This window comes from Varroa destructor, unplaced genomic scaffold, assembly GCF_002443255.2.
Source record: "Varroa destructor unplaced genomic scaffold, Vdes_3.0 BEIS01000004.1, whole genome shotgun sequence".
NCBI lineage: Eukaryota > Metazoa > Arthropoda > Arachnida > Mesostigmata > Varroidae > Varroa > Varroa destructor.
Genome location: NW_019211457.1, coordinates 16,772,491 through 16,789,192, shown reverse-complemented (window position 1 = coordinate 16,789,192; position 16,702 = coordinate 16,772,491). Strand labels below are relative to the sequence as shown.

Genomic DNA, 16,702 nt, shown 5'->3' with positions numbered 1-16,702 from the left:
AATATATATATATAAATCAATGCGTCCATTGAGCTTAGGGCTTAATTTGCGCTTAGGCATCTGTTACAGTACTCGTTATAGACTAACCACTTCATGGAGTGTGTTTTGGACTGCTGGGAACGAGGCAAGTACCAGGTTAATGATAGTTGTAGAACAGAAATACAATAAAGCATAATTGTTATAAACTACGCCTATAAACAATTCTGTGATCGCAGAAAAAGGCAGGATCGAAGGTTTCTAAGCAGCCTTATATGTGCTTTTACCTAAGGGTCAATAAAGTGTTCCGAGGAGATGGGAATGACCTGCTTAAGATATTCTTCGTCGACGGGGTGGCAGAATACCAGCCTAGTCAAGAGCAGCCCGAAGAGAATCGTGTACATCATCGAAATGGAGTCCATTACTAATGACCACCGTTTTATGCATTGACAACCTGTATGATCACTTCTTGCTGTAAATGAAAATATAAACAAAAGAAAAAAAAAATAATTAATTATTTTTTACACTAGCAACTAGAATAACTGTAACTCTTACGATACCAAATATTATTCTGATTCGTCGTTCATCTAAGCAATGAACAAATGGTAAATAAATCGCTATTTTGAAAGAATCAGACCTGCAAAAAAAGCTGTTCTCGACTTAACAAGTTGAGCTATCGTAGCGATGCTTTGTAGTACAGCACAAGAACAGGGTATCTGTAGGCCCATAACCCTTCGGGTAACTAAGGGTATTTCTATCTAGGGGAATTCTTTTAGGGAATAGAATATTCTAGGGAAAATAAGGGTTTCAGTAAAGGGTAAATCTAGGTAAATACGAAAGTAACAATTCGCATAAAGCTAGATATAATGAAATCAAATAGAGTGATTGAAACGCAGATCAGTGCATACTCCTTGAGTATGAGTCCGCGTCCCGTTCGATATGGATGACGATACAGGCACGACGTTACTCAACTGACAAAAATGACTATGGTGAGCTGCTCTAGTCCCAGACCCAACAGCGCAATGAATGATATTGATTCTAAGCTTCCGTTGACCACAAAGCGGGGGTTCGTTACGATAGCGAGAGTTCCCTGGTGCCGTGGACGAAAATCAAATAGAATTAGACAAAAACGAAATTAGTACATGACAAGAGATAACATTCGTTACCTCTTGTCATGATATCTGGAAGACTTTCTCTTTGGATAAATTATGATACATTTGGTGGTTTTGGAAGAGTGTATTCACGCTGAATCGATGTGGGGCTTTGGCAAGGTTTCATAGCAGCTTTCATGCTCTAAAAAAGGCCATCAGTCCAGTTGACTTTTCGATCGCCTAAAAGAGCTGATTTTCGACAACTATTTTTATTAATGAACCGATTGCAGTGGCTTTCCAACTACGAATTGTAAACACACGAAGGAGTATACAATATTCCCTGTTTCCGTGTTATCTATTTACTAGGTTTTGTATCAAACTTGTTGTAACTTTCTTCGCAGTTTTTCAGCAGCATACTTTCGTCGCTAACTCTTATTTTGAATCAACTACTTTCAAAAAATGATTACTTATAGTAATCATTACGTATTAACAGGACCTTTAAGTTTGAGTATACAAGCCGTATTGAATACCCGTCACTTGTAAAATATACAGGGCACCCTGATAAGCTGGTACAGTTATTTGACAGATTCATTTCTCTTGTATAGGAAACGAGTAAAGCATGGTAAAAGTATAAAAAAATAGGTGAAGACCTTAATGTTCTTAAGAGACCTTTGCCCCTTTTACCCTCCCGCCGCGCTAACTTCAGGTATGATAAAGACGATTTCATCTGTACGTCTGAATTGAATCGGTCCGATGACTTGGACAACCTTGAACAATTTATTCTAATATAGCAGGATAACGTAATCTAGATTTTTAAACAGGTGGAACTTTCGACACGCTGTCGGTGCCTATGACATTTAATCTACAGCACAAATAAGACGTTTAGAAAAATTCTAAGCGCTAATGTTTCGCCCAAAAAAATTCTAAGTATCGCAGCGGCGGCGCCAGCAGCAGCAATAGGACACTGAGAAAAAATAAACTTCCCTCAAGTGTCCTAACTGATCCGTTTCGCAGCAGCACAACTACCACATTCTTATATTGATAGAGCTCACTCCTTACATTACAAGCCTATCGCTTCTCCTATTCCAGAGAAGAGCTATTGCCGATTAGCCCGAAATCCTTGAGGGCATATACCTAGCTTCAGTGATTCTTTTTCGCTAATCTTCTATTTACGTGTTTTCTATTTTATGTACTTACTATGCTTTCCGGCAACAAACGAATGAATAAACACATACAAACGAAGCTATACGTATGTTTATTCATTAGGAGATGGAGTTTAATATTAGTTACACGTCACAAGACAGGCCATTTTAGCTATTTATCGAGCGGTCCTACTGTCGACACAATCAATGCACGGCTCTATCAAAAGTAAACACACGAACACGAATTATGTCAAAATTATGACAGACCATGTCTTATCTGTACGATCAGCTAGTTGATATCGTATGCCATATTTAATTTGACCCATGAATGTTATTAAATAGCTCATTATACTGCTCACGTATATGTAATTTCGGCTTACACCGAGAATTAAAAAAAAATCAGTGCGGTCAAGCCGTGATGGCCCTAAAAAGTTAGGCGCTATGTATATTTTTAGGCGTTTGTTAGCTTTTATCTACTCGGTGCGTTCACTGTTGTAGAACTATTGCTCGCTGGTTTAATTCTAACAATGATGAATTTTTATCGTCAGAAAATTAACAAATTAATGACTTATTTGTTAATATGTCTGTTGGATAGCATCTATGTTTTTCTTAGCGTTAGCTAGTACAAGTTTTTTACGATTTCAGTTAACGTTTGAGAAGTCCACATTTTTAGCAACTTTCTTTTATAAAGAAGGCCCAAGGAAAGGGTAAAATTAACGAAACAAAAATCGCGTGTAGCTTTTCAGCTCCGGCCAGAATTGTACAAACGCTCAATATCGTTTCATCATTGGACGCTTCTGTAAACCTGGCCTAGTCCAAGAGCTGTCGTTGAGCTTGGGCTTTTTTTTGTTTTTACACTGTTTCCATGCACGAATTATTTACGTAAAGTAATGAAACATGTTGAAGGGCTTTTAGAGGAGAGGATGAAGGTCCCTATTAGCGCGAAGCGCCTACTAGCGTTAACCAGCTTATTAGTTTTCAGTCCGACTCTTCGGATTTTATTAGGAGTTTCTGTCAGTAGTATAGACGCTGCACTATCTTACTTTTACTATGGTTATGAGTTATTTGGCATGGTTTAGTACTTTTTTTTTGTCGCATAATTAGTCGACTTTAGACGGGACAAAAGTCTGATGCCGAAATTCGCTAGTTTCTCGCGATCGATCAGGTCGACAAGATACGAAAACTTCACATCTTCTCCACGGCTTTTGTGAAATTGAAATTGAAGCTACAAGACAAATTGATCAGCGATAGCCAGGCCACACGTAAATGGCGTGTCCGTAATAGTTTTATATAGCTACCAGTTACCCATTCGTCTTTATCCGCTTATTAGCACATGTACGCGGCCAGAGGGGGGGGACAGGACGGACCATAGGATGAGCGCATGACTCGCGACGACATTTTGAAAAAAACAAAGGATTCATAGACGGATACTTTATCGGAATGTAAATATTGCTGGTTATTCCATATATACAGGGCGATACTCATAAACGATAGAAGTAGTTCAAAGAAACCAACGAGACAGTGGCCATCATTTTTAATATTCTTCTCGTTCTTTAATATTTACGATTTACCAGTTGACTTGACGGAGACAAAATTACAAATAATTAAACGCATGAGACGCGATCGAACGTCTGCGATACGTTGGACCTTGGCATGCTCTTGTAAAGCCGGGCTTTCGACGCGTACTCACTGTCTCTACTAAAAAAGAACTACAACTAATAATTGGCATCGGATACGTGATTTCAAAGGCAAATGGCGGTAATTACGCGGCAGTGGTAATCGTATGATCTAATCCCGAACAAACGAATATCAATGGGAAGCTTTATTTCGATGACACAACGCACAATAGGAAACTTTTTTTTTGTAGGCTTTTTATCATATATAAGTAGATTTTAGGTAATGCTTCAATCGGTATACAACGAGAAAAATGTCAGCTATCGCGTTTTGCATGTCACCGAGAATAACTGGCCAGCTGTCCACTTAAACACTTACGTCAACATTCGTCAGCACTTCGGCATCCGTTTGATTTGGCAATCATCCTGAATATCATTATTGGTATAGGTTTGCTCGGCCTTTACAGAAACGCGTGGAATGCTATTTTGTCATCGATCCGATCCGATCAGGTTTTGTACTCGGAATTACTAAACCAGCTTCATACTGTTCAAGCCACTATGCTTAAGGGGGTACCTTTACATTCGGTCCGTATAATTACCAAAGTATTTTGCACTAGTATGATAGGCGTTAGCAAACATCGCGATTTAAAGAAGTTTAAGGTGCATACTCAGATAATTTCCCCGCTCACCATAAAATCAAATCGTAATTAGTTAGTAAATATGCGATTTTAGTTCCTCCTGAGGTATACGCTTACCAGCCGAATCAGGAAAGTGCGGACGAGAGCCTTACGAAACAGTTGGTTGTGCTTTATTCAATAAATTTTATTTACCATTAACCCAAATTCGACACCACATGTTGCAGACTACAATTATATTAAAAAGGCAGTCGCTTTCATAGTATCTAGCAAACAGACATATAACCTATAATTACACGTAAACGTAACCAAAGTGACGATGTAATTGTAATTGGAAGCCAGAAACCATTTTGCCTTTATTGTCTATATATATAATGGCAATTTCGAATCTCATCTGATTTTGTTGAAGAAGAAACTCGCAGATCGTCTTTGTGTGTATAAAACATGTTTTACGCCGATCGCTTTGTTGGCTTCAACCTTAACAACTGCCAACTGCGATTTTCCAAGCCTTAGAGCTTTAGCTTATTCGAACCGCCTGTTTAAAATAGATCTTACACTGTTATGTGGTAGTCAAAGGCCTTCCTAGCAAGCGTAGGACATAGGCAGTTATCTGAGATGCTGTTTTTCAGAACCCTGACGAACAAAGGTGCTGCGATTCATAGTTGTATAGTTTACGCAGGTGTTAGAATTGTTGCCATAGGAAGACTTCTTTTTTGTTGCTCACATTAGCCTTTGTTTATAGTAGTAGAAGTATTACAGCTGCCGGTCTCTGACCACCTATCAACTCCGCATATAGATATGTTTGATACACGCGCGTCTATTAGCCGCTAGTCGAAAGCTGATTCAAACCCCGTACGCCGCTTGTCAGATATCGGCCGACTAGTTGCTTCTTTTCGAAGTACTGAGAATTTCGTTAAGATATTGATTTTATTCGCCGGAGACGAAAAACGTTGAGATTGATCGGCGGCCGACCCGATCGGCGATTTTCCGAAGATGTCGAACATCACAACATGGTTCTCGACACCCGGTCTGGATAGATAGCATCCAGTCTTATTTAACTTCTAAATACGTAGTACAGCTGTGCGGCTCGAACCTTCAATCGACTTTAACAAACAGCCTCGTACTGTTTGAATGACAAGGCTGCGTACGTCGCACATATAATTCCCTCTAAAAAACTTCTGAAGTTATTGAAGTTTACGAAACTCTGAACGAAACCGCCCGAAAAATATTCTCAAATATTATTGAATCAGAGTTAGACGACGTAGTAGAGGAAACGCCGACGACGACCATAAGTAACAGTTCACTGATTTTCAGACACTTTCAAAAATTAGATTTGCTACGATAAGCGCTATCTGTGTAAAATGGACGTTCTGTTTAGTATATTGATTAAAGGGAATTATTGTGCAAATGAAATGTAATCTGTGTTATTTACTACAATCGGCGGTACCTGTGTATTTTTCGGAAAGGAAAAACAAATGTTTTATATCCTTTATGTAGGAAGGCTCATTTAAATTCTAAAAGCAGCAGCTAGAAAACGACAATAGGTATATTACTTACAAATCAGAACTCCATTCCTATTATCCGTTGCTTATTTTACAAATAATTATATCGATGCTCTTGGTAATTTTTTTCAGATAATGGTGCTTCAGGTAATAGAAATCCTCATATACCTTCAATTCGTTGGTGTTCTAACTTCAACAATTCAGGGGCCTCACGTCCCAACTCGGAAAAGCGACAATATTCGTTTAAATCAGAGTCTCACGTCAGAGACAACGATAAGTATCGTATCATGTCATTTGAATGATTTTAGGAGGGGCCTATTCGACTTCGTAAATTGTCTGCCTACGAGCAGCACTACGGAGACTTTCGAAGTGAACTGATTCCCGTTTATCTTATTTGGAAGTCGGGGAGCGTGCGCACCTTGCGGTTTTCGCAATACCCGGAGAGACCCCAAAACCTGAAGTTATGAAGCATCTCAGGCAAAGGGCCAAGAAAAATTAATTGTATTAATCGATTACTACAAGTTTGTTCATGTAGCTGTCTTGGTCTGATTTCTTGTAAGTTAAAAACGTTCTGTCCCGGGATCCCGACTACTAGAACCTTTTTAAAAAAATAGACATTTCCATTTTCTTTTTGCACCTTGCTGTCGCTATTACACTGGCCGAGTAGCCTAACGGGTAACATTAGCGCAAATCGAAGCTACAGGGTTGCCCTCTACTAAAATCTGAGCTCCAGATTAACTTACAATAGGTTACCGGATTTCAATTAGCGAGTTACTTGAAACCGGTATAGATCTTTGGCCTGAACTTCGAATGAAAATGTTGAATACGAATGACGCATACAAATCAAAGGGCGCAACGAAAAGTGACAAAAATGGAGGTGCATGAACGGCTTACAGCAGTGATCGTCATTTAAGGCTCATGGCAATATACAAGCTGTAGAAAGAGATGTTCGTGTCTAGTAAAGCATACGCTAATTCGGCATATACTGCCAATACTGTGAACAGTTATATACAGATGGAATACAAGCCTCGGTTGGAAGGCTTGCAATGTAGTTTAATTGCGTAGCGCGCATGCGTAATAGAAATAAAAGAAAGACGAGGAGTCTGGAGCGTGAGGCGCTTAGTCCAGGAAGAAAATCAGAGGCCAAATTATCACATGAAACAAGGCCAGACGTTATAACGCAAAGAGAAATAAGGACCTGGGGTACAGAGGTGATTTCGCAGATCACTTTGAGAAGAAACACGTGTGAATTAGAACCCCGATTGAAAAAAGAAGATCTACGTTCTACGTGTCAATGGAAGCTTGTTATTTTTTTCTAATATCTGGGCTAATTGGTTAAAATATCTAGCAGTAGTAACTCAAATAATGAATATTTTAATTAATCTAGTTGGGCTTCTTTTAGCGTGAGAAACGCTTTAAGATAGAATCGCTAGGAAAATTTCTCCTGCGGCCGAAGGACTAGGAGTATCTGCGTCACATTTTTTTTTTACTTCTTTTTAATCCGTTTATTTCGTACAGTAAGAAACTAGCAACATGCTGAAATAGGTTCTAGTTGTAAAAGGTACCAATATTACAACTTTCCAATATAATCATGAGTTTGTATTAACAAACTATTAATGCGTTGACTAGCTGGTGTGCGAGAGCCTTTATCGTGACTACTATTAATATTAGAGCCAATATTTTGCCAACTGTCCTGCCTAACCTGCTGTGTAGGCCACATCGCCTACACTGCCATACATATGTATCTTTACCACATTCAAATGGTCATTCAATCAAAAGCGATCTTCGATCATGATGATCAGAGTGGACTAGAACCAAATTTGTTCACTCCCAGGAACCACATATTTAGCATTATACTTTTTCGAAATAAGCATTTGCGGCTGTCCTGTAGGTAGTCCTACAATCAAAAAAAGCGCTCGGATCATCATCTCTGGCAGATGATCGCATCTACAAATTCTATTGTAACGTCGTTCCGCGTTGCCACCTATTTAGATTAAGTTTACGCATACTCAATCGCTGTGACGTATAGTTAGTCATATATCCAATGGTACCACTAAAAACCATAAACAACATAAGATATTAACCAAATAGCACTTACGTAAAGTAGTGGTTGAACTTTTTTGTTTGGAATCGAATGGAAAGATGCAAGTTTTCCTCAAAAACTATATACTTACTTCCCAAGTCCTAATTTTAGCTCGAATTTCGAGCAAATTTAAATATCACAGTTAGCATGGCATTGACATTTAAAGCAACTCACATATTCTCAACCTGCTCATATTATCGTAGTTCACAACCGAATGACACAGACGTTTACCGTAGCAACGTAACGTCAACCAGCACGCAACGCTGCAGAGCGAACGGTGCACACGCTCTTCACCTTGAAACCTCCCCAAAGGCTTTTTCGCTTTCTTCTTTTCTTTCAACCACCATCCCTTTCTACCTGCCATTCGGTAAACCATTTCGGTTCATATTAGCAGCAGCAGCAGCAGCGGCGCGACGACTATGGCATGCCACAAAAATGCCCTTTCAGTCTGACAGATAGTTCGGTGCCTCTTGCCGCGCGGCCCACCGTGCCGCATTTGTGGTACTACCGCCGTAAAAATAGAATCAGTGATGACCGCGTCGATGGGTGCAACGGTGGGGACAGCGGCAGCCACAACGACGATGCCTGGGTAAATCCCTATCTGATTCTTTGGAAAACCGCCCGGTCCACGCACACTGTAATTGCAACAGTCAGCTGCTTGCTACAGGTGCCGACTCTTGGCGTTTGCAGCGTGACAAGTCTGTTAGCTTGCAACGAATCGCGGCACCAATAAATATACCGCTGCCACCGCTGAAAAATTGCGTCACAAGCGAAACACAACTATACAGACGCTGACATCCACGCGAAGATTCGGATTATTACCGCCACGGTAGGAGAAAGATAGCAGGAATAAAGATGCTTTAACTAATCGCTAAAAAAACGTCGCGCCTTCACGTAGATGACCCTCAGTGCGTCTCAATCAGAATCAGTTTTCGAAAAAGCCTATAGTGGTTTTGTTAATTAGGTGCTTATTTATCTTACCCAATAAAAGGTAAAGTTAATGAGTTGAGAAATTTTTTAGAAACTACAAGGTATGTATGTATGTATGTAGTTTGTTCGATTTTGAGCACAGACACGCTGCCCCGTTTCTGGCCGTAAGCCAGCGATCCGAAAAAACGTAAACTTGTGTGTCGATATAGAACCTAAGTACCGGATGTAGAACACGAAAAATAACATGTTTACGTTGACTAGATTACGGACCGTCATTTTGTTGGTCGATACACACTAATATTTTAATTAACTTCTAATATTGCGTCTGAATTGCACTGGAAGGTTAAAAGTTCGCGCAGTTACTAGGATTTCCTAGTAGAAGGTTGCCACGCAAACGCTTGGCCGCCGTAACGCACGATCAAGAACACTGTGTTAATAAAAAAATAGCTGAATATTCGGCACAGCGTGTCTCTTTTCAAATTGTGGCTAAATCCTGTCAGACGTATCAGTCCTAGCGGACTGTAGTAATCTGAACGAAACGTTTAGAAGAATAACTTCATTTTGGCGGAACGTGATGGACGTCCAGCCATCTTACACGTATACCGCTTTCCAACTATACGATACGAAAGACAAACGAAGTGCTGTCTTTCATAGTGGCAAGACGCGCTGACCACCGATTTCAGCTTCTCGTCTATTTATCTAAAACTTGGTTCAGTTTAAACTATCGCCATATTGGCTTGTTTACTTTCCAAAGATTACAAATCAATGAGCTGAAACATGGAAAGAAATGAACGGTTAACCGCCGGTCGGTCGTTGTGGTGTCCACGCTGGCGACGGTCTGTATAGGTCAACGTTTTACTATTTCATTAAGACACTCGCTCACGGTAGCCAAGAGTCATCTGCTACGTGTCACATCGCAAAGACACAAAGAACAGCGGATATTAACAAACGACATGAGCATATACAATAGAAAAACGAGTAGAGAAACACAGGAAATAACGTTATTTATTCTATGCGTGACTTCTTCTATCTATCTATCTATCTATCTATCTATCTATTTCGGGGGGCAACTTTAGTTAAAATGAAAATTCAAGGGTCGCTTCAAAGTGCCACCTTATATGTCACCAAAGGAGGCAATATGCTTAACGTGATGCCAAATTCAATGGCCATAGCGGTTTCTACCGAGCGAATTTCGAAACCACCGGCAACTGGAGAAAGTGCTAAACACGTCTGCACATTTTAAAGTGAACTCAAACGATTTATTATTACGGGAATCGTTTAGCCAGAGATAGTGGATGTTCACCTATCAGATCCTACAGCTAACAAATCGCTGAGCGTTCGAAGCAGGATTTATACAATCAAGTGCATTGAACAAAAAAGAAATCGCTATTATAGCCCAGTGGTAATGTGATTTACTGAGCTGAGAAGACCGCAAATGTAATAAGAAGATTGACGATTATCGACCAAATCTCGATGTGGCTTCCGAAGCCAAAAGACGAAGGCAAAAGTACGAATCAAACTTGTCTTCATGAAGTCAGATATAGACGGTTCTTTTCTAAACGCGTACGAATCAGGTCCGCAGTGAGATAACTGCTGTGGCATAGCATAGTAGCACTGCGACACACTGGGAATACCTTGTATGGTTTTTTGACGCGAATAAAACAAACTTCTGCGTTTCAAGAATATTTGCTGCTCAAAAATCTCTTATCTAGGAGGATCTAAAAAAGGAGTTATCTATCGAAAAAAATTACTGGCTAGCAAACGAGACCTTTCCAGCGTCTTCAAATTTGAGGGGATCAGTAATGTTCCGTTAGTCGTTGCTCGCTTTTATCAGAAAGAAGCGCGAGTGATCAAGATCTTCAGACTGTTATTGGTTGCGGCCTATCTAAACTGTTCAGGTTCGTCATTTCTATGATGGATGTGTTTTTTTACCATAGATTTGCTTTATTGCTAAATTATTTCGAAGTGTTTCAAGTAAAGATCATTGACTTCATTCATAAGCTCGTAGAAATTTACGAGCTTCTATGTCCAGACCGTATGATGATGTTTCAAAAACCAAATTTTCGTTGACTTGGTGGAACGTCTAACCTGTTATGTGTCCATGGATCCTGACTGATTGAACTAGCTTTCGGTGGCATAACAATGTTCATTCGTTGTCCAACCAAACGTGGTATACGCCATCGCTCGACATTTCCTATGCCTTTGACTCGTTGCAACAGTGCTCTGTTGACAATATTTTCTCAGCTTGACGACGAGCGCCGCAGAAAGCGCTCATCACCACTCTATACAAGAACTATGAATAGAATAACATTCCGACATGGGCATGCTATTAATCAAGCAGATCGACTTTTCTTTGCTTAGGGAAAATTATAAGACGGTTTCAGTTGGGAACAACGCATCTCCTTTAGTCGAAATAGGCGAACGGGCAAAAGCGAAGGACTTTGCAAGAATTTATAAGATCCTATTAGCAGTTAGCGAAGCAATTTGTGAACTTCAGTAATTTACTATTTTTCAATCAGCCCTGTTGAATGTCCGTGCCGAATGCGGCTGAAACTTTCTGGATGACTGATTCTTAGACTTCATGTGTTTAAGGAACGTCCTCGGCCGACTTTCTCAGGGGGATATAAAATGTTCAGAGTTGATTCTTCAGACCACGGCCAAATCAGGTGTAGTAGCTGCATAGTCTTTTACCTGTCTCTATGTGACCCTATCCTACCCTTCCTTGAGCTGTTCTATTGCAGTCCGGGAGAATCCACAAAAAATTGTTGAGAAGTTCTAAGCTTGATTCTAAGCTAAACTTGATGTAGTTGCGCTTCGCTGATTATAAGGAGTTTCGAGCATTTTCTGCTAACATATCGGATAGTGACCATGTCAAATGATCGCCTTCGAGGTTATTGCCATATACGATGCTTGATTAGGCTTTTGGATTTACGCATATTAGAAATCTGCGATAATCTGGAATACGAGATTTAGGCTTAACGGAGTCCAACATGGACAACATGAAACAGTCTGCCATTGTCAACGAAAGATTAAAAGATCTTGTTGGATTACACCGAAAAAAACATTAGTATTTCATAATGTGGTAGCAGTGCGTACCTTGCAAATCTTTTAAAAATGAAACAACTTCAAGACAAGGTTCCCCTTCCCTTTTGGACTATACAGTTGGTTTGTCTTGAACAACCCTATACCAGCCCACCTGCCTCTCCATATAAAATCGTATGTACAATTATGGAGCATTCACTCCATCGACCTTGAAGGTCATACGAGGCAAAAAACGCCAGACGTGAAACAAATCAGTAACGTATGCAAAATGGCAACTGCATCACCAATTATGAATATGAATGGCGTCATTTTGAAGGACGCCCACTTCGTCATATTCATAGATATCGAGGCCACAGAAAACTTAAGTACTATTATCGATTACAAAATCGACTTCAAAATGTCTATTCTCACTTCATTCGCTTGACAGCAGTATCAACAACAAGCAAGACACATATGCAGACGTAATTAATAGATATGTTAATGAAAAAGGGCACAGAAATAGTGATAGTCGTAACAGACAAAAAAAAAAAAAAAACAATCAACGCAGGTATATTTCGGCACAGTTTAGAGATAAGCATTTTGGCCATGCGATGTATTCGTCTTTTTAGCGCCTTGGACCCTAAGAGTAATTAGTAACAGAATAGACGAACACGTTTACAGAAGATAACCAGACCATCTACGAAAACTAGAATTAATGTACAAAGCGAAATTCTAGCTTGTCTACGACTAGTAATATTTCAACGAAAGCTGCAAACATAGCCTATTTCCTCAAAATAGTTGCCCAACAGTGTGTCTAACATAAAGGTCAGTCAGATCAAAGATGCAGAGGCAAAACCTTCCGCCCTACCTGGAAGAGATCACACAGGATTACTCGGCAGATTGAAAGGTCATGTGTGACGAGAAAGGCTCCTGACCGCAGCGTGAGTACCTTAAGAATGAATTCTGGCTCGATATCTTGCTGGTCTATTATAGAATGGCCTATTGAGGCTAAACAATTTCGTTCAAAGCATCAAAACAATGGCGGGACACGTAGATGATAAGACAAGCCTAGTTAGGACCAAAAGTTAAAAAAAAACCTTAACACTGTAACGAAAAAGATCAGTGAATTGGTGGAACTTAAAGGTCTCTGTGTCTGAAGTTGCAAAAGTGCAAAGCCCTTTTCAAACGAAATTTAGAACAAATCATGTTTTAAGGACACGCTATGCATGCCAAAAAGCAGACGAAGTATTATGGCATGTCTCACTAGAACATGACTGCTGAACTTCACAGTGGCAGTAATTAACACGGTAATCAATAATTTCGGCACAATTCTTTGAACTAGAGAAGATCGCTTGGCTTAAAACCGGAATTGCTCATGCAACTTGCCAAACGAATAGTTCTATACACGAGACTTATTTGGCAGGAAACGGACCTACTGGCCTAAACCGACTGGGCCAAGCTAAACAGTCGGAAATAACAAAACCTGAACAAGTTACAGTTTATATGAGCGGGCTAGACTATACCAAACGAAGATTCTTTGGCCTTGTGTCTGACTCTGATAACAATTCTAAAAGTGCGAGAGGACTCGAAGCACTCTAGCACTATCACAGAATTCTCACGGCCAAAACAGGGTGCAAAACGACAAGCGTTTCCGGATACGCGGAACAATACCAGGTGCACTTTAGAGTCGCTAAAAAGACCATACATCTGACAACCCGGACTATCACACTACACCAGCATTTGCAAGCCGTGGAAACTTCTAAACATACTATGTTTGTTCGAAATCGGTAAAGACATCGTAAAGATTTGCAGCCAATTCGGCCCAGACAGTCGTACACGGATCATGAACTTGCACACGTGCTGACGATAGCAGTACACACATCCCTTTTCCTCAATATAACGCAAATGTTTTATTTGAACTAGCCTAGTTCATCATCGGGTTTAAAACATATCCGAAAGACGACCACAAGACACTAAATACATGGTAAGCGGTTACCTTTCTATGGAAGTGATAGCTCAAAGCGAAACGAAAAAGAATCATTGGTGAGCAACTCTAATCCGCTTCACAGAACCCGAGAAAGCTGGGAAGATTATGTCGGGTGTAATAACCATTCCTCATCCTTAATTTGAAAAGACGCATCTGAACTTATTCAGCAGTAACATAGATAAGTTAGGCATAAGTAGGCTGAGTAATCAATTTCTGCGTTCTTTAAAGTTCTCTTTCTTCCACTCGTGCTACTTATTGTCTCCCTCTGGCATACCACTTAAAATCCGTGCACTAGAACGGTGTTCTGTTGTGAATACAATTTCAACTCGAAAGAACTTCTTAGAGACAGACTTTCCAAGTTAAAAAATCGTATGTTAGGTAGCTATTATGGTGTGTGTTTTATCGAGGTCGAAACAGCGGAGAACATTTGTTTTGTGCACGATAATGGCGCTACCGCTGAAAGAGCTATGAGAGAGTCTGAAAACAGTGCCCGGCACATAGAGAGTGCCTGTCTATATCTGATTCGATATCAGACGCTATATAGCCACATATTAGCACAAAAATATTTGCGTTTGGTGCGACCGCGAGAGACTGATTCACTAAATATGCTTCTTACATAGTAGGTAGTTGGTGGGATTTTGGCCCAGTTGCATCGAATGAACCAGACAATTCAAGAGAAAACAGGTGATAAATGAGATCAGGTCGTCCTGTTGCATGACAACACGAAACTACGTGTGGCAGACATCGTCACCTTGAATAGGAGTTGTTGTTGTTGTACCTGGTGTATTTTCCGAACTCAGAACGTTGTCGGAAAAACTGCTCGAGATCAAACACGGACGAGGCGCCACACACCATCTAGTGGAGATATGGGAGAGAAAATAGCGAGCAATGTCGGAAGAATACACAGCACAGTAACTTATTGTCACAATAACGAAGGTGTGATGTTTTCTGTTTGTGGGAACTTATTCTTCGTTTCTCCCAGTTGCACTAATGAAAAAAAACATCCTATTCATGTTGATAGAGAACTGCAATCTACTCGAAATGTGTTTGAGCACATAACGAGAGTACAGCGGTATGGCAAAGCGAGGGAACGCCTCTAAAAACGATAGAAATGGAACCACGTTTTAAAAGGCCCAACTGGACTGGCCTAACTGTTGTTTGTTGTCCTTGCTTTTGTCGGTACATGCCTATCAATGCAATAAGAAGGCAATAAGAAATGACATATCTGATGGCAAAAGACGTGTTAGCCTGACTATTTACGATTAGATCATTATTGGCGAATTTGTATAACCAAAAAACACTGGACCGTCCAGCAGATGGCCAAGCTGGTTTCTTCTCTGCTTCAGATGATTTTTTTTGTTTGCGTAACTTGCTTTTCGAAATAGTGAAAATGTTTGTACTGGGCTCAATTACTGGTTTGGAGTTTATATCAATGTCTGCCGTACTTTAGGTTAGTAAACCATTACAATTTGAAATATATTTCGAAAACTAGTTTGGACGAGCGGCTCACTAGCAATACTTATTAAAAAACGTTTTATCAATAGAAATGCTGGAATTTTATGGATAAAAATATATAATGTTTGCACGCAATGTAGTACACTAAAAAAATAAACGTGAGAACTTCAACGGCAGCGAATATGTCGATTAGGTAGCACTACAAATAGACACCACTCCATCAATTAGTTCGATCAACTTTAAATAGGTTTCAAACTGAACAAACTTATACTTGAACGAATTTAACCACCTCATAGGCACGCGATTCCCTCTAGGTTCGAACTTCAAATACTTCATTTGCGATATAGACATCGCTATTGACCTGCAATATATTTTGTGAAGGCCGTTTTGTAAAGGACAACTCTCGATAAAGCACTATCGGCCAGATAGAACAACGTATTGCGGTTGTTTCGTTAAGAAGGTACTGAGGCTAACAAAACATGCGAAGAGCTAGGGAAATATGGCAGAATGTCTGTGCCAGAGATAGATCGGATTCTGCTCTAATTTGCAAAGTTGTTTGACTAATTTAGAGTTGCTTTTTAAGAAACGTCACAAATGTTTTTAATATTTTCTAGATAATGACAAAGTGACTGCATAATTACTTGGCTACATCAATCAATCAATCCGAATGAATCTCGGTAAATGCGTAATACCAAACTTCCTTCTGTTGGTTAACTAGCAATACGAGCGCCTATTGCGAGCGTCCCTTCGCACTACTGGAGCTGATCGACGCGAAAATGCACCTAAAGGACAAGGAAATAGATGAGTAGAAGAACTCTTTTCCCGCAAACGTGCTAAGGTCAAAAACATGCTAGCGTTTAGCTGGATTGCCTAATGTAATACAAATCTTCAACACAGAATCATCTAGCCTAGAAAAAATAGATAAAAATCTTATTAGGGGTAGTTTGCTATACGCAGTGTCACAATAGGTTTAGCTTAGCTATTCCTATATTTTGTTTCTTCTATTTTTAATTTCTGTACTAGCTGACTCCATGACAGATACGGCGGTTGTATGTACCCTCTCATAGCTCAACTGTGTACCGTCTCAGGTAGGCTGTACGTCGTCACCGGAATATGACCATTTTGAATAGCTGCCAGTAAGTGTGTTTGGAAGAATCTTACAGGCAGAATTCAATAAGGACAAAGTATCATATTGTATCGTATGTAAATAGATTCTCTTCCTTTTCATTACAGATACAAATACATATAGTTAAATGAGCATTCGACA

General features: G+C 39.9%; 1 protein-coding gene across 4 annotated transcripts in view; it reads right to left on the bottom strand.

The window, feature by feature from the left end:
- Positions 1-8,433, bottom strand: part of LOC111248910 (uncharacterized) — a 12,856-nt gene extending 4,423 nt beyond the window's left edge. The window contains exons 1-3 of one of the 4 annotated variants that reach the window (XM_086987126.1): positions 8,217-8,433; positions 953-1,066; positions 303-448 (exon numbers count right to left, since the gene is read on the bottom strand). In XM_086987126.1, coding sequence (XP_086843252.1) covers positions 303-448; positions 953-1,066; positions 8,217-8,418 — 462 coding nt within the window. In that variant the 5' untranslated portion in view covers positions 8,419-8,433. Of the gene's footprint in view, positions 1-302; positions 449-952; positions 1,067-8,057 lie in introns of all 4 variants that reach the window. The other 3 variants (XM_086987127.1, XM_086987129.1, XM_086987128.1) reach the window with 3 other exon arrangements.
- Positions 8,434-16,702: the final 8,269 nt, after the last annotated feature.